Source organism: Toxorhynchites rutilus, chromosome 3 (genome assembly GCF_029784135.1).
Source record: "Toxorhynchites rutilus septentrionalis strain SRP chromosome 3, ASM2978413v1, whole genome shotgun sequence".
In the NCBI taxonomy this organism is placed as follows: domain Eukaryota; kingdom Metazoa; phylum Arthropoda; class Insecta; order Diptera; family Culicidae; genus Toxorhynchites; species Toxorhynchites rutilus.
In genome coordinates this window covers 197,410,630-197,429,158 of record NC_073746.1, presented here as the reverse complement: position 1 = coordinate 197,429,158, position 18,529 = coordinate 197,410,630, and the positions used below count along the sequence as shown (strand labels likewise).

At 40.0% G+C, this 18,529-nt stretch overlaps 1 protein-coding gene across 2 annotated transcripts in view; it reads left to right on the top strand.

The window, feature by feature from the left end:
- LOC129780440 (cullin-2) overlaps positions 1-18,413 on the top strand; it is a 62,671-nt gene extending 44,258 nt beyond the window's left edge. For both annotated transcript variants that reach the window (XM_055788719.1, XM_055788720.1), the window contains 5 exons: positions 6,779-6,957; positions 7,016-7,395; positions 7,554-7,655; positions 18,001-18,114; positions 18,168-18,413. In XM_055788719.1, coding sequence (XP_055644694.1) covers positions 6,779-6,957; positions 7,016-7,395; positions 7,554-7,655; positions 18,001-18,114; positions 18,168-18,299 — 907 coding nt within the window. In that variant the 3' untranslated portion in view covers positions 18,300-18,413. The remainder of the gene's footprint in view (positions 1-6,778; positions 6,958-7,015; positions 7,396-7,553; positions 7,656-18,000; positions 18,115-18,167) is intronic.
- Positions 18,414-18,529: the final 116 nt, after the last annotated feature.

The window sequence follows — 18,529 nt, the reverse complement described above, 5'->3', positions numbered from 1 at the left end:
TGTATTGCCGCGACTAAGTAAAAGTTTATCGATCGGATAGGAGGGATATGAAACGGGGACACAACGAAGGAAACATCATTAAACGTTGACATCGGCGTTTCTGAGGAACAGGTATAGATGAAGCAGAACATCAGGATCCCGGCTACCTAAGATATCCCGGACGGGGATATCCGATTGTCTGGCTTGTGCTCTCAGTGCTCTAGAGAGCTGAGAGCGAGCAGCATGGAACCGGATACACGACCAGACAACATGCTCGATGTCGTGGTAGCCATCGCCACAATCACAAAGATTGTTTGCTGCGAGCCCAATGCGATAGAGATGCGCGTTTAGGTTGTAGTGATTGGACATAAGCCGAGATATCACACAAATGAAATCACGACCTACATTCAATCCCTTGAACCATGCACTCGTCGAGACCTTAGGGATAATCGTGTGTAACCAACGACCGAACTCATCACCACTCCACATGCGCTGCCAACTTACGAGCGTATACTGACGAATAGTGACACAAGGCAATTGGAAATATCACTTTTATTCGTCTTTTTCGACGTGATTTCACAAATATTCACTCCACGCTATCACATTAGCCTCATATTTAGCGGAAGCTCTACACAAATGTACGTTTTTAATTGATAAATTACTTCCTGAAAATAACATTTTTACATGGATGCGGTGGGCAATCAAAGATATACACAACGACTGACGTCACTATTTGCGAAATAGCTATGGCAGCGCATGCTATGTCGCTCGAAACTCGACCATCTTCATTACCTTTTTTTCCAGGACATTGGGTATTAGTAATGAATCTCTGCTGAGGCAAATATTCAGCAATGCTACTCTTTTCGAAGTTGTTGAGATTAACAGAAAGAGATTATTTCGTTTATTTAGTCACCATGGAAGTAAATGTCGTTCTGGAATTTTGTATGTGATTTGGTTTCGCTCGCCAGTAGCAAAACTTTTTCCATTAAGGATGACAGGATGACAGATGAGAAACTAATGCAATTTTTTCGATGCCAGTCAATATTAACAGAAGCGTTTTTTGAGAATAGCGCAAAATGATGAGAAGTGTTTATATTTCTAGTAGCTTTGAGCCACCAATGTATGGCTCTGTATGCATGCTATAACAAACGCTTGTTTGGCGCTTGATTTATGTTGTACGAACGATTCCTAGAGGTGCGATTCCACTGAGGCAACACTAAATATAACAGGTAGCATGATATTTGATACTTGTGAATATTGTCCTTGGTGTTGTTTCCATACGGTGCCAAAGATATATGGATGTAGTTATAAGATGGGGAATAATGGTACTAGTGCAACAAGTATATAATCGACTGTAGCCGAGTCTATGTCAATTGCGAAAAAGGCCACCGGAATAGCGTTCAAGGTAAATTTTCAATGCATTGACATGAAACAAATTGTGACATACGATAGGACTAGGGTATTGTTCTGCGAGGACGAGAATGAATTATCAACAACAGATTCTACAATTTAAAATACCATTTCAGGGCGATCAAACCATTCAGTTATTTCTAAAATTTCGCAGCATTATAAAATAATATCCAAAGTTATAAACAAGCGACTTGAATAAAATAACAGCGTAGTTCTACGTCAACAATGCGGTCGTTTCTTGGACACAACCTCTTATATTTTTTCTTCCTGTTGTCCAGCTACTGAATCAATATTATGATCATCAAAGTTGATCAAGTCAGGAACAATTTCAAATGCCTGCCTGATCAATGCAGTCCGCGACGTTCGATAGAAAATTCCAAAGTCTCCATCATTGTGTCACGATCACGAGCAAAATAATTATTCATATACGGGAACAAATCTGCATATACGAAACGTCCTTCTGCAATCTTTCCAATCAGGGCTTCAAACAGCTGCTTCGAAATTTTTGATGGTTACTCCGATAGGCTGTTCTAGAATAAATCGAAATCTGCCTCGGTTTCAAAAAGGGAGCATTTCTCTCGCAATAGCAGTTCAACACTGACCAGAACTGGCTCAAGGGCAGTTTCTTCTTTAAATCCAGTAAGTATGCATTCGTACGCTTTTGCATTTAACTTTTTGCGCTTCGGTTTGGGAACAAGCACCATCGCTTTCGATCCGAAGACTCGAACATGTGCTAGGTTAGGTTTCTTGCCGGACCACATTTCTTCTGGTGCCTAATCTCGTGTTGGAGATCGATTATCCAGGTACACGGCCGTTGCTGTTGCTTCAGCCCAGAAAGTCTTCGGCAGATCCGCTTCAAATAGCATACACCGTGCACGCTCGACGATGGTTCGATTTACTCGCTCAGCCAGTCCATTTTGTTCCGGTGTGTAGTCCGCCGTTGTCTGATGACGTATTCCCAAACGCCTCAAATGAACTTCCGACCTTCTATTCGTAAACTCTTTACCATTGTCAGTTCGGAGTAGCTTCGTTTTCTTCCCGGTTTGTCGCTTGGCCATGGAACGAAAATCTTCGAACGCATTGTAAACGCCTTCCGCAGGCTTTTCTCTCAGGAAGTACACAAAGATTCGGCGATATTTGTCAACAGTGAACGTCAAATAGTATCGGCTTCCACCTAGCGATTCAACCTCCATAGGGTCCGCAAATATCCGAGTGGACGACTTCCAACAGATCTAACGCTCGTGATCCGGACTTGCTAAAAGACCAACGTGTTTGCTTACCCATAGCACATATCTTGCATTTTTCGCTCCTCGTGGACTATACTCGACTCCGGAAACAAGGTCACCTTTTATCCTTTGCAGACTGTCATAGTTGATATGACCCAGTCTCTTATGCCACAGCTCCGCGCTCTCTCGAGACGAACACGCCAAGGCTTCTGATGACTGCAGCTGATCCAGCTTGAACAAGTCACGCTTTCTACTTTCAGTAGCCATTATTTCACCATCCGGATTGATAACTTTAACGCCATCCTTGCTGAATGCTACTGTATGGCCACGTTTGATAATCTGACTCACCGACAGTAAATTGGTCGAAAGCTCCGGAATCACTTGGACATTTTGCACTACAATATGATCATCTGGACAGCATTCCGGCTTCAATTTCATGCTTCCTTTTGCGATTACCTTCATTGTTCCTCTGTTGGTGGCAACAAATGTGCCACTGCTACTCGAGGAGAACCTTCAAGAACCGCTCCGATTTGGCAAAATGATTTGAAGCACCTGAATCGAAGTACGAAGTCGTTGTCATTTTCCTTAAACGCCGACAGTATCGTACATCAGGCATATCCTTTCTTGGCAGGACTTGAATAACATTCCTTCGCAATCTGGCCGAATTTACGACATCACCTACATTTTGGCCCTTTGCTGGATGACGACGAATTCGGTTCTTGTTCTTTATTTTTGTTGACTGGTTTCTTCCATGGTCGTTATTTGCGTATGCAGCTCCCGACGAAGGTGCTCGAATTTCCTGCAGCAGTTTGGTTTTCATGATGTCTCCGGTAATTGCCACTCCGGAATTCTCGAGAGCCATAATCATTGGTCGATGTTTATCAGGCAATCCTGCCAGTAGAAGAGTTCCGATCCACTCGTCGCTAATTGTAAATCCGATTGCTCGTAACTGGTGTGCCGTTTCTACGATACCGTTGATGAACGTTTCTATGGAGTCACCAGTAGCTAGCGACGTTGTTATCAGTTTTCTCAAAAGGCCGACTTTTAGGGTCAATCCGGTGTCTTCAAACGCTGCTTCATTGACCAAGCGTCATTCACAGAAGTAGCTTTCCTCATATGTACGTAATTTACCGGATCGAGAAAAAGAATTCTTTTCGCCTTGGCTTTCCGGTCCTTCAACACATCCACGGCCGCCATAGTTCCGTTTTCATTCTGCTTCGGTTTTACTGCTTCCCAAAAATCTTCCAGTTCTAAGAACGTCTGGACCGCAAACTTCCACGTCGGCCAGTTCTCACGGCAGAAGTTGTATGGACGGCAGACTTGATGAACTGTACATCCGGATTTCCTCCGCCTGTCTGGAAACTTGTCCTCGTTCGTCCATGTTCGTTTTAAAAATAGCTTGAAACCCATAACCTCCTGTGAATTGGCTAGAGCCGTAAAACAAACTACTCCGATCGACAGTTGGAACAGTAATGGAAATTATTGAGCTACATAAGGCTACTCCGTTATTTGCTTCACATCGACACCTACTGTGATTTTATTGTCGCAAGGTATCAACACTGCAATATTAAATGGTGCTACCTAGAGATGAGTGAGCGCTCACGAGCCGGTTCGTCAGAAAGAGTAAACGATCCACGGTTCTTTAAAAATGAGTCTCGGCTCTCGAAAAAACGGCTCTTTAATGAACCACGGTTCTTTCATGAGCCTTTCATGAGATGGTGAAAGCTAGTCACGCGGAATGGAGTAAGTTTAATTTCGTATTTATTTAGCTTTTTTGCTAACATTTTCAATACTGTCTCGTCTTGTTTAAGAAACAAAAGGTAAACAAACAGCAATTTACCCGCCTGGTGGCCTTTTTAGAACGAAATTCTGACGTATTCAGAGGGCGTAAATTTGTTTATTTGGATTCGGTAAATGCGCTATGGGATGTAAATAAGGATTAAAAATGTATCTCCCGTAGGCCCATTGAAACATGGCGAAGGTCTACTTCCGATTGTCCTGAATGAACAGAAATTTTTTGTTTCTATTTTTAGGATTAGACTAAGAGAGAGTTGCAATACCATAAAATGGTAATGGAGGCCACTGGCCCAAATACGATCATTATGATTGATGATGTATAACATTGATTTGGTGATGTTTTGAATATAGAATAAAAACTGTAAAGGTTTTCCCACATTGCAGAGCTAGTTTTTGTAATTCAAACATTAACAATCGGCGGACCAGGCCAGAATCAGGACGATAGTTATAACTTTTCACGTTATAAATATTTTCAACGGTGTTGTTTTGAAGACATACTTTGAATGAAAGAGTATTAAAAATGTGCTGACCAGTTTCTGTTTGAATAATAAAATCAAACCTCATGTCTCGTGTATCAAATTACCCGCGAAGGATAAGGATAAGAGGATTAAACTTCAGAATCCCATATGGGATTAGCTCTGATTATACTGATCGTGAGGTGGATAAATTCGGGTTTGTTCTGAGATATAGAAGACATTGTTCATCAAAATTGTAGAAACGGTTCATGAAAAATGATTCTAAATATTTCTCACTATTCAAACGAGTAAGAAAGAGCTAAATACAAGAGTATGCGAGATTTCGATTATCAATCATAATATTCATGTTTTATCTCTAGCGTAAAATTATATTCCTATATGTTCAACAACTACATTATTCCCGAGCAACCAAGTATTCCTCCTCATCTTTGAGCCAGCATTTGATTCAGCAATCTAATCTTCGAGGTATAATCGCAAACTTGTCATTCTAAAACATACGATTAATTAAATGGAATCTTATCTCATACGCTGTATTAATTTTACCTACAGAACGTTCAAACATCCGAAATTCTGCAACCGACACAACGTTCAAACACCCGACATTATGCAACCAACATGTCTCTTATAAACGGGAATGAACACTTTCACTTCACGGAGTTCGTTTTTACACGCAACTGTCCGTGACAATGATGATAGACACAAAAAGATTAAGCGAAGTGTGTTTTCCTTTGAGTCAAAAGATTTTTGATAGATGTTAAAATTCCAATTTTTGACGTAGGACTACGTCTAACCTTTTCAATATTTCGATGTGAAAAAGTGTTCAGTTTTTGAACGCTAATACCTCCTCAATTAATGAATGGGTTTTGGTTCCAAATACACACATAGTTAAATTAATGTGTGCCTCAGCATTTGTTTAATATGCTACACATTACGGTTTTTCAGCTCATATAAAGTTCAAATTGATGAAAAATTGGAAGAAAGAATTCCATACTTTCCCATACATTTTGTCTGCGCTCCCGCAAACAGCTATTCATTACAAGCAACCACGGGTACGGGCTAAACGTATGGACAAGGTGAAGGAGGGAGACAAAAAAGAGATTATAAATAAATATAGGCGGTCGCTACAACGTTAACTACATGGCTATATAAAGTGAGCGATGGTGGGGCTTGGCCACATTCTATCATCGGACGCATAAGAGATTGCTGCATTTGCCGGAGATGTATGCGGTGCGATACCGCAAGAGTGAGAGACAGGAGTTTCAATGGGTTGTGGAGCAGGAGAGCCTATCGAAGTGTGTTAAAAGCGGTGGAAGCGTCCGGCCGGGTGTATGAGTGGCTAATCGCGCTCGAATTGATAGAATGCTGGAGTTCTTAAACGGTTATATTAAGCTGTGACATATTTGTATGTTTGTATGTAACATGTTTGTCTATGGCCTAATAATCTAAGCCCAATAATATCACGATACCAAACGGTAAATACCTATTACGATATGCTTGCAATCAAGTATGTGTTCGTTGCGGCTGAATAATAACCCCTGCAACATTTGCACGACAAATTTTTATTTTTTCGTATTTGAATTTAAACGTTTGAGTGTTTGCTGATTGCTGAGGTTATATTTTATCCTTTGATTTTTTTCTGTAATTTGGTACATGAAAAGTTGGTCATTCTGAGATCTGTGCTACATGATATTTGAATAATGGACACCCCTTGGTGTAGTCCTTCGTCTCTCCGGTTAGGTCCCCGACTTTACCCACCCGTCTTTTTTTTCTTAGTTTAGTTGAACTTCTGATTTTTTTTTAAATTCTTAATGATTTAGTTCAAAACAAACATTTTTTTAAAAAGAATCACAAGTTTCCTGTAATTGATTCGGTATTCTCACTCTGTTGTAGATTAATTCACGACCAGTCACAAAGTATGGACGTTGAAGAGATGATGATCAATAAACTGAAGCAAGCCTGTGGCTATGAATTTACCAATAAACTACATAGGATGTTTACGGATATTTCTGTTTCCGGAGACTTGAATGCGAAATTCAATCAATTTTTAAAACAACACGAAAAACAAACAGGTAAGAAATTATATTTAAAGAAATTGTACGGTTTGAAAGTAATATATTTATTCAACAGGCATCAATATCTCTATTAAAATATTGCAAGCTGGGGCTTGGCCGTTTGGTCCAACACAAGTGCCAGCGGGCTTTGCAGTTCCTCAAGAGTTCGAAAAACCGGTTAGGCTATTTGAGAGCTTCTACCACATCAATTTCAGTGGCCGCAAATTGACTTGGCTTCATCATTTGTGTCATGGAGAACTAAAAATAGTATTAGCAAACAATAGAACATATATTGTGACTATGCAGACATATCAAATGGCGATATTGTTGTTGTTTGAGACGTCTGATAGTATGAGCTATAAGGAACTGCAGGAATCCTTGCAATTGAATAATGATATGTTTCAGAAGCACATCATGAGTCTCATTGACTCAAAATTGCTTTTAGCGGATTCGGAGGTAAGTGATATATGCAAGTTGAAAATGTAGAAATCTCCCTCGAACAGCAATATTGTTCATATATGTGTTATCACTGTTGTTGTGCAATTGTTCTAGCACAATTTTCACGAGTACGGTAAATTGTTATGAAAAATATTTTCTCATTGTTTCATTTCCAGATTGTGGATGAGAATTGTAAAATAATTCTGAATAAAGAGTATACAAATAGAAGAACGAAATTCAAAATCACTGCTGCTTTGCACAAGGAAACCCCTCAAGAGGTATGTATTGATCGTAACTTTATCCTATTTCTACATAACTATGAAGAGATATAATCATAAAATTTATTCAATCATATGATTACTGACATAAAATTATACTTCGTATGATTTCCTGTAGTTAGCCTTTATTGCGGCTTAGTTATGACGTTGTGAATTTTGATTGAACTAAGACCAAAACTAGTCACATTGTGCACAATTCCGAACCGAACATAATTTTGTTCATTATTGCTATTTAGCTATCATGGATATCGCGTAAACCGGATGTATCACAAAATTTTTCGAGCAGCTCGTTATTGGTTCGCTTGTTGCATCATGAAAGACAGCTGGTTTCAGATCTTTTTTCTTTGTATAGCACTTTTTTAAGACAACATAATAAATTGTTGCATCGTTTTATTTTTGTAAAAATTTTGTCAGTATATGGAAAAAATGAACACTTAAAGAAAAAAAAATCTTTTTTTTTTCTATAATTTCGTCAAGTACGCGGAACACTTGTTGATATACAGTGTCGGACAAAACATTAAGACCACTGCTCAAGCAAAAAAAAAGGAAAGAAAGCGACAAAACTTTGAGAAAAAATAATCCAATCCAGTGGTTTAATCCATTTATAATAATTTATTTGTATTGATCAAAAAAATTTATAACATAATTCATTAAAAATGCATTTCAAGCATACTTAACAACTAAAATGACGCGGCAAAAATTAAGACCGGTTTTAAAATTCATGGTGAAAAAAAGAAGAAAATTAATACCGTGAAAAGCTTCTAGGGTTAGTACATGGTCGTGTAACTTTTGTTACGCATCACTGCACGCACCCGGATGGTGTACCAACAAGCTTGGATCCTATCCCACAACTGCTGCTGCTTATACACTCTAACTTAAAGCAACTCAAATAGCATCTGTAATATCATCTGGCCAAAGATCTCGTTGACTGCCTTGAATTATCCCGAACGTCATCACGGATCTGTAAAAGTAAAGTGAAGTGAAAGTAAAAGAAGTAAAATGACGAACCAGCCAAGTGTTGAAAGTCACTTTAATACAGAAAAAAATATGACATTTTGCCACTGACTAATTCTCAGCGGACTTGAAGCTACTTGAGGTGTTTTCAGTGGCTGGCATTTTTTGACTAGGACGGTTAACGTTCTGTTTTCGTTCACTCTTTCCGTTCTTCTTCGCTTTAATTTTAAGGTTTCAGAAATTTGCATCCCACGAGTCGCTAGGGAAATAACGGTTCTTTGTGTCAGTGCCCTGCTGTAACACGGTAAAGACAAAATACTGTGGAGGGTGCCGCTAAGGACATCACGGATGCTTCCGATGATGGCGTTGAAAATCCGGAGGATCTCATATTTCAGACACATAGCACGTGTTAAACCCAGTTATGCATCAAGCACAGATCGCAAAGATGGAAGTGGCTCTCTGTTGAAATTATGTGACATATTGCAGTGTCCTGTTCTTAGTCGGAACAGAATTCGTTGCCCCCTCACTGCTATCATGTCATCGTACTATGCTGTGGAGTCTTTGATTTTCCGAAGGAAGAGCCTCGCCTCAGCGAACCATCTTTCTGTCCAAAAAGTGCTGAAAGTATTGGTAATCCATAATTTGAGGTCGTCCGGCAGTTAGAAGTTAGAAGTTGTCCAAAGTGGCCGATTCCGGGAGAACGATTGACCGCTCCATTGCCGACTATGCCACTATATCATGAGGACGGTATCTGACAACCCATAGGTGTCTGCATCCGGTTGCACCGATGGCATCGATGGTTGAGTCGTTAATTATCAGGATCGGCTTGGTTGACGGAGATCTATCGTTTAAACAGAGTCGTCGATGAAAAAAACATTATGTTGCCTGAACAGTTTCGGTTTAGGAAGGGGCATTCTTGCGCGGGTGATAAACAACATTCGCTATATCTATACCCAAACTAGAAGTCGTCTAGATTTTCTATTAAGTGTCAGAATTTTTCGTTCCGGTGTGAGACCATTCTGGAAGTCATCTGCATGTTCAGATCGGCCATTTCACGTTTTCTGTCTTCGGTACTCTGGAACTAGCGTCTACGCACATTTCGAAAGCGAATAAGAAGCTGGATGTAGGAATCATTAGCAACGAACTTGCCCCTCAAATGAACACGTTGAACACATGTCTCGTCGGCAACAGTTATAACTCGGGAAAAACTCTCTAGCGTCCGATCGATATCCTCCACATTGTTGAGCTGGTGATTCATCAATACGTCCGTACCGTACCCGGTTGACATGATGGTAGTCTTTTCACAGACAGCTTGAAGGAACCACGTTTACGCTGACTTCAGTTAGTACTGGTCGATGATTAGAGCTAAGATCGTTATATGTCTCTGGTTTGGATAGCTCTACGTTTGATAGGAAAAAGTCCAGAGTGGATGAATTGCTCACCCGGGAACTGCACTGTGTATAGCCCGTGCCGAGTATGATCGAAGAGCAGACGTTCGTTCTGGTTTTGTCGATAGTTACTCCAAGCTTCATGTCGGGCGTTTAATTCACCTCCGACAGTAAAGCGGGTGCTTCGATTGTTGGCGGATAGGACTTCTGTAATCTATGCTGATGAGCCGTTGCCGTTGAAGCATTGTCGAGGGCAGTATACTGCGATAATCCGGATGAATCCGGTAAAAGATTCCACCTCAACACTAAGAGCCCCAATTACAGAAGTGCGGGCATGAAGTTGTAGATTGTGCTTGATCCCCCTCTTGGCAATAATCGCAACCCCACCTCTCTTCCGTTTGGTTGGAACATAATGTGTTTTTTTTAATTTTTGAAGCTAATAATAATTCACATCCACGTTCCACGTTTTGAAGGTTCGGGACCATTACGATAAGATTTGTTCCGGAAAGTTCGGGAAAAGAGCAAGTTAGCATCCAAATTTTTCACTCTTTAACACGATGACTGCCACATCAGTCACCGTTGACTGACACCGAGTTCGCTCAGGTTTCGTCTGTCACCGGTGATTGATAGCATAACATATGATAATGAAGATAGCTAATATAAGAATATAAGCTTATAAGCATCGTTCGTTCGAACAGAAATACTTCCATTACGATAAGAAACGTAGGCCCTAATACGTCTAAAAATGTCCATAGAATCGCTATAAAACCGCGGCACTTAACGTGTTAATTCTTTCCCATCCTTCCATCAAATGTCGAACACGATATGGTTTTCTAATTGCAATCAGGCTCCAGCTAAGAGCTGCTGGATTTACCTGTTTCGTTTATTGCTGATATTTATAATTAGATATTAAAGAAACTTTATTGGTTAATATATGCGCCATTTATATTAAATATATAGTTTAGACAAAGAACAAAACTTCACGATCACATAGATATGGCGTACACAGCGGTGTAGTGAGGGTAGCAAACTATGAAAATGACGCCCCAAAAAATATTACTTTTTTCGATTTTCCACTAGTTTTAAGATTGTGATATTTTGAGAAAACTTCTCACTTATACCAATGTTCACTTTGAACAGTGTTGTATACGGGATGGTCCACGGGCGTAATCTTGGGCTTCAACTTGAACAATAACAACGCCAGTTCCAAGGTTAACAAACTTCTTTGCTTTATTAAACACTAATTCATAATTTATTTAACGCTAACAAATTCACGTCATTTCACAGCAAACGGTGTCCAAGGAATGAAAATGAAAAATTAAATAACAAGTGCTGGATCGTCATGGCAACTGAACAACGATCCAAGTTCACATTGACTACATATTAATATGAATGTTCTGGAATCTAACATAGACCGGCCACCGAAATATATGATTTCTTACTAACTAGTACTATTTCAATTCAATCAATAGTTCATTATATTAAATTAATTATCTGTAGTATCGGTATCGGAGTTATGACTCGTACCACACCATCTTGTCCGGGGTGTAATTCCAGAATGCGGGCCAGAGGCCAGCAGAATGGCGGTAGTTGTTGGTCCTGCAGGATCACTACTTGACCAACCTTGAGATCGATCTTTCGTGGGTTGACCTTCCCTTGACGCTGTAACTCCTTCAAATACTCTCGTGTCCATATATACCAAAAATGCTGAACTTTCTGCTGGGCTAGCTGGTATCGATCCAAACGGTTGATTGGTGTTTCTATTAAATCCGGTTCTGGGATAGCTTGCAGGGATGAGCCCACCAAGAAATGTCCAGGTGTGAGCGCTTGAAGGTCATTGGGGCCGTCTGATAACACGACCAGAGGGCGAGAATTCATACACCCCTCGATTTGCACCAACACTGTTTCGAGATCTTCTTGTAGCAATGGACTGTTTCCAACTTGACGTAGTAAGTGCCGTTTAGCCACTTTAACAGGAGCTTCCCATAAGCCGCCGAAGTTTGGCGAACGAGGGGGAATCATGTGCCACTTTATCCCATTCGTTGCGAGACAGGTAGCGATATGAGTATTCTCAGTTCGATCATTTAGCATTCGGTAGAGTTCATGCAGCTCGTGCCTAGCTCCAGCAAAATTTGTGGCATTGTCAGAATAAATGTTCGCAGGCAAGCCACGACGAGCGATAAATCTTTTCAGTGCAGAGATGAAGGATGCTGTAGACAAATCTCCCACCAGTTCGATATGAACAGCCTTGGTACAGAAGCATACGAAGAGCGCGATATAAGTCTTGATTGGTGCACCTTTGCGAAGTTTCGCTTTTACGTATACTGGAACACAATAATCTATGCCGATTGAAGCAAATGGCCGACTGGGAGTGATGCTAGCTTGAGCAATTTGTCCAACGGACTGTTGAATAGGATGGGAATTGATTCGGGTACACCGGAAACAGCTCGGAATTATACTACGAACGGCTCTTCTACCGTTGGTTGACCAGAATTCATCGCGAACTATGGAAAGTGTGAGTAAAATGCCTCCATGTAGCAGTTTACGATGATAATATGTTATCAGCAATCTCGTGAAATGGTGGAATCCCGGTTAGAGAATCGGGTGTTTGGTACCATAGGGTTCTGTGGAGAATCTAAGCCGGCCACCAACGCGTATAATACCGGAATCATCCACAAATGGGTTTAAATGTTTCAATGTATACTGATTGTTCATTGGTTGGCCCTTTTTGAGACCACGCAGCTCTTTTTGGTAACATTCACCTTGAACTATTTTCAATAAAGTTGTTTGTGAGTTTGTAATTTCGTCGACGGAATTGTACTCTATTGTACTCTCTCGTTCTTGCTTTCGACTATTTTTGACGAACCGCAAGCAATAAGCAATTGTTCGTACCATGCGATGATACGACGAAAATCGGGAAATCAGAGGGTTTGGTGGTGGTATATTTTGAATTGCTAGTGTTGTTATTTTACGCTCAAGTATCTCTTCCGTATTAACCGGCAAGAGTGAGCTCCTGTTTTAGCCAGGTATCTTCCCCCTTCTGCAACCAGTCGGATCCATGCCTCCAGAGGCTGTTCAGCTTCCATTCCTTGGACATTGTTTGCTGTGAAATAACGTGAATTTGTTAGCGTTAAATAAATTATGAATAAGTGTTTAATAAAGCAAAGAAGTTTATTAACCTTGGAACTGGCGTCGTTATTGTTCAAATTGACGCCCAAGATTCAATTGGACCATCCCGTATACAACAAACAGTTTATTGGTATTTAGAAGTCTAGAAATATCATTACCAGCTTCTCTTATTCTCTAGTCAAATCTTAGCCTTGCGTGCTTTAGCTGAAGCAAAATGATCATCAATTGCATCTAAATCAAGGTCTGTTAGCGATTCTATCTCGATCGAAGGAATTGCCAAGCCATTGAGTCGGTCTCGGATCATTTTAGAACGCAGATAATTTTTAATCAGTATAATCTTGCTGAAACTGCGTTCGCACGATGCCAGAAATCTTCGAAGGTGAAAAATGAGGACCGACTCTACTCTCAGCAGCTTCGCTTCGACTAGGACTGCTTCGGCAGTCGCCGCCAACAAAAAGTGACTTGACTAGAAAATGAATTGACTAGCGTTAACCAGCGGGGATGACTGGTGCACTAGTCCAGTCAGTGGTTATTTTAACTGACTCGACTAATGAATACAAATCTGAGGCTAGACTAGAAACCCCAATGGTAGTCTTAGTATCTAAATAAACTTTACATAATATTGCATTAAATTACAAAATTACATTAAAAATTTACATTGCCTAGTAAGTTGTCCAAAGTCAAGATCTTAAAAACATTAAAAATTTACGCTTAATACAAACACGGGACAGGTTAAAGTCAAACATAGAGACTACACGGTTGAAAATGCGCAGCAGACCTGTAACAGCACCGTAAGCATCGTAGTTAGTTCGCCGGGTGGGAAACCAGAGAAGTGCAGCATTCCGAAGCTGCCTTGGTCGAGCCAGAAGATTGATCCTATGGAGAATGGCAGGACAGTCGATTCGTGAGGTTAAAACGTCAGATATCACCATGGCTCTGGCAGTGTTCCAACGCACTTCCAGAGTGTCTAAATTGATTAGCCGACAGCGGCTTTCATAGCTGGGAAGGCCATACGGATCTCGCCACGGCAGTAGACGCAAAGCGAAACGGATAAACCGTCGTTGCACGTTTTCAATGCGATACACACTGTTCTGGTAGTACGGGTTCCAGACGGCAGAGCAATACTCCAGTATGGAGCGAACCAGGCCACAGTAAACAGCCTTCAGACAGTAAATGTCTGTGAATGATTTCGTCGTTCGAAGGATAAAACCAAGTTGTCTCGATGCCTTGTTGACAATATATGCGATGTGATCCTTGTATGTAAGTTTGGCATCCAGGAGCACATCAAGGTCGTTAACGCACTTCACGCGATGTAGAACCACGTTTGAAAGCCGGTAATCGAAGGAGATAGGATTCCGTTTTCTTGCAAACGACACGACTGAGTATTTATTGGGATTCAGTACCATCCTATTCGTTCCACACCAAGCTGCAAAGAAGTCCAGTTGCCTTTGGAGGAACATGGCATCGTCAATCGATCTGATGTGGCAGAAGATTTTCATGTCATCAGCGTAAAGTAATCGGGGACTCTCTAGTAAATTATTGCAATCGTTGAAGTGACATAAAAAAACAAGTGGACCGAGATGGCTACCCTGTGGTATTCCGGAAAACGATGCAAAACATGAGGATAGACGATCACCAATCTTCACGCAGTTTGTTCTGCCAGTCAGTCTTTCTTGTGTATCGGGAACATATACGCAGTTTTCCAAAGGATCGGGAATTTTTCACTAGACAACGAAAGGCCAAACAAGTGGCGGAGCGGGGCGATCAGCGGTTGGGCGCACTTTTTTAGTATGAATGAGGGTATCCCATCGGGGCCCGCTGACATTGATGACTTCAATTTGGCCACAGCCTTGAGGATACTCATCGTTTACGAATTCGGCTCAAAAAAATCTCATTAACCGGAACATTTCCGGCGGCTGTCGATACTTCTTCGGGTGATAGCGTGGCATTATCAAACATTCACGAGAATTTGAGTGCGAAAAGTCGTCGAATCTCACTAACTGACTATGGATATAGTCAGTCAGATAGTCAGCTGACTATCCTCAGTTGACTATGACTATGCAGAGCCCTGACTGTGACACAGGAAAATTCGTTGCGCTGTCTCGATGTTAGGATAAACTGCTTCTAGAGAATATCTAAAAATAATGTTCAAGATGCCTGAAGGCGTCGAAGAGTTTAGGTCAGTCTTCATCTGCGTCTTGAACACTTCCACTTCTGATACAAGTTCTTATCAACATCTGAAGAATATTTCCGTCCGGAATTGGGGGCAGATCCATGCTCATAACTTCTTCGCGACTTCTTCCCTTTTTCCGTATCAGCCGATCACCCATTGGAAACCTAACCTGAACATCGACTGTTGAGGCCAGCGCTATACCCCCTTCTCAGCAATCAATGCATTACTGTTATTCACTTTTGGGACATTTTCTTTTTATTTCTTTTTTAAAAAAATTATATTACTCACTTTTCCGTCGTCGCCAGGTGTAAAATACGCCCGTAGAGCGCAGTCCTTTTTCTTGCTTTTCCGGTCACTGCTGCCTCTTTCTGCTTCGTCACACGATCTCTGTGTACACCAAAATTTTTTCGAGATTTCATGCAATTTGAAGACATTTGGCATCAAACATTTTTTTTCGAAAATCCCGATTTCCTTTACCTCCCCCCTTGGGTGATTTTTCGGTTTTCAAAAAACTCAAACTTTGACCGCTGTGCGACACTAGTAAATGAAGTTTGATTAAGCTGATATTTTGCATAGGGTAGTTTTTCGTGGGAATCAACATTTTTAATCAAGTTCGCTTTGAAAATTCGAGATAGCCATTTTCATTGGCACTCTAATGTGTATATTCAAAGTGTGTATTTAATATTGGAACATCCTACATCTTAGGAGATGTGATTTTTATTGTTTGGGGAGAATTTTAGCAAAAAGGCCTGGTTTAGGTAGCCTACCATCAACTCGAATGAACAGTCAGAAGTGCAAAGAAGTACTTTAGAATCATTTACCGCTGTTTTACATCGAAAACAATGTGATAATTAGGTAATTTGGTATCAATTCACAACATCCAGAAAGTCATGGCATGGTATGGATAAGGGCTTCAGATTCTGGACTGGTCAGCTTGTTTACCAGATCAAGAACTTATGAGGAGTGATCGTACGAATAGTAGATGCAGCTTACATACAGTATGAGTGATTTGAAGAGCTTAAGCGATCAGTATCCTTTACGTAGAACGAGATACACACTACAACATGGCGCAACATGGTCAAAACTACCCAAAATGGGTCATTTGAACTGATTGAGAACTAAAGATGACCTACAAGTTAGAAACTTATTGTGATTCATGTGAAACTGACGTTAATTTTGTAAAGGAGTTAGAGTTTTTTCAACATTCGAAAAACTAAAATTCCAGTGTTTCATAACTATAGAACCAAGTTATGAAACACTGGAATTTTAGTTTTTCGAATGTTTCGCGCCTGAACACAACAATAAAGTTGAAATAACCAATCTTATAAGTGAAGATAGTTGTTATACCCTACACTATATACTTCAATTCAACCGACTTCTTAACATATCTCTGGAAACTCAGAAAAAAATAGTGGTTTAATAGTTGTGAAACGCAGTGTATTATAGATAGCGAGCAATACGATAGCATCGAGCGAGTGATAGCTATCGGTGCAGCTTTCAGAATATTTCGAGTTGTTTGGTTTGCTTGACGCACACCTTCAGAGAATTATTTTGTTTTGGTTTGCGTCCCTAATATTTTCCGTTGAGAAACATTTCAGAAACGTCTAAATATATGCAATCGCAAAACATGAAATTCGAGCTCGGTACGAGATAATCTCGATTTACAAAATATGAGATTTTGCTCTGTGTGATAGTGATAGTGAATGTATCGAATCTTCGATTAGGGCACTTAGTTTGGCGCGAGAGCGTTTACGAGTGTGGTACGAGCGTTTTGCGTGATTCTCTCGAAATTATGCGATTTGCTCGAAATTATGCGATTATTTAACCCTTTCCCGTACAACATCGAGTCTCACTCGTGGGTACATGAATAACCAGGGCGCTCAGCAGGCTAGTAAAATCACATGATGTGTGACGTATTAAATAATACGGAAAGGGGTTAAAGCGATTTTGTTTTTTGCGCGCACTCATCAGTCGCGAAAAAAAGAATTCAGTGTACGGTATTTACAGTAAATTTTGAAAATTTCAAGAATTTTACGATATTTCCTCAAAGTTCCAGAAGACAGTGATATTCAAAATCTATTTGATTCAGTAAAACTTCAACCCCGTACACGGTGGCATTGTTGTGTTTGATCGAATCTGTTAAATCAGTGAGAACAAAAAAGGCGGAATAAATGGACCTTTTCAACGCTAATACCGCTTGTCGTTTTGACCTTGCCCTTTCAACGATACTCGCGATTGTCCTTTCAATGTGCTCAATAAGCACATTCCAACGTATAGTTGAGCTGCTGAAGTATTTGAACATTTCTTGTACAGTTCATAACAACGTTATCCATTGTAGGTAAAATGCTGCTGAAATTCTACTTTGTGTTGATATGATGTTGGGTGTTTCGATTTTGCGAAAATTAAGAAGAGGTTATTGGTTTCTTGTACATACAGACGCAACTATTCAAATGAAAGGTGAAATATAATACGGGGAAAAAATTCCTGTTGAAAATTCTTAGAATTTGGCGCCCCCGCACACTACGCTGCTGGACGTACATAATTATTAGTAGATAGTTGACGTTAAATCGTAGTGTGGATTGATAGATGTAATCCGCTATCACATTTAAGTTTGCTTTAGGATCTAGAAAAACTTCCCTTTTAGCGATATTATCCTCGTTCATACTCTTTTAATTAATCAAAACTTTTGTCGTGCTTTCAGATCGTTAGTACTATTATCTCAGTGGATGATGATCGAAAAATGTATCTCCAAGCAACCATTGTGCGAATCATGAAATCTAGGAAAGTGCTAAGACACAATGCTCTTATACAAGAGGTTAGGTTTGACATTCATACAAAATAATATAATTCTACCAATGTTTTTTTCAGATCATATCACAATCGAAAGCAACTTTTGCGCCGAGTATAGCAATGATAAAAAAATGTATTGAATCGTTAATTGACAAACAATATATTGAAAGAACACCTAATTCTGGTGACGAATACAGTTATGTTGCGTAACAATTTCTAGAACAATAAAAAAACGCAAATATATAGAAACTCATGTAAATTACAACTATGTCTTTGATGGAATATATTAAAATTTCTGAGTAAAGCGGGTGTGCATCAACAGGATTTTCATTATTGTGTTCACTTTTTTTCTTTTTTTTTTAAATAAAAAACATGAAACTTCAAGTAAAAACGGGTATTTTCTTGGTATTTGCTTTTTATTTATATACAATTTTCAGACT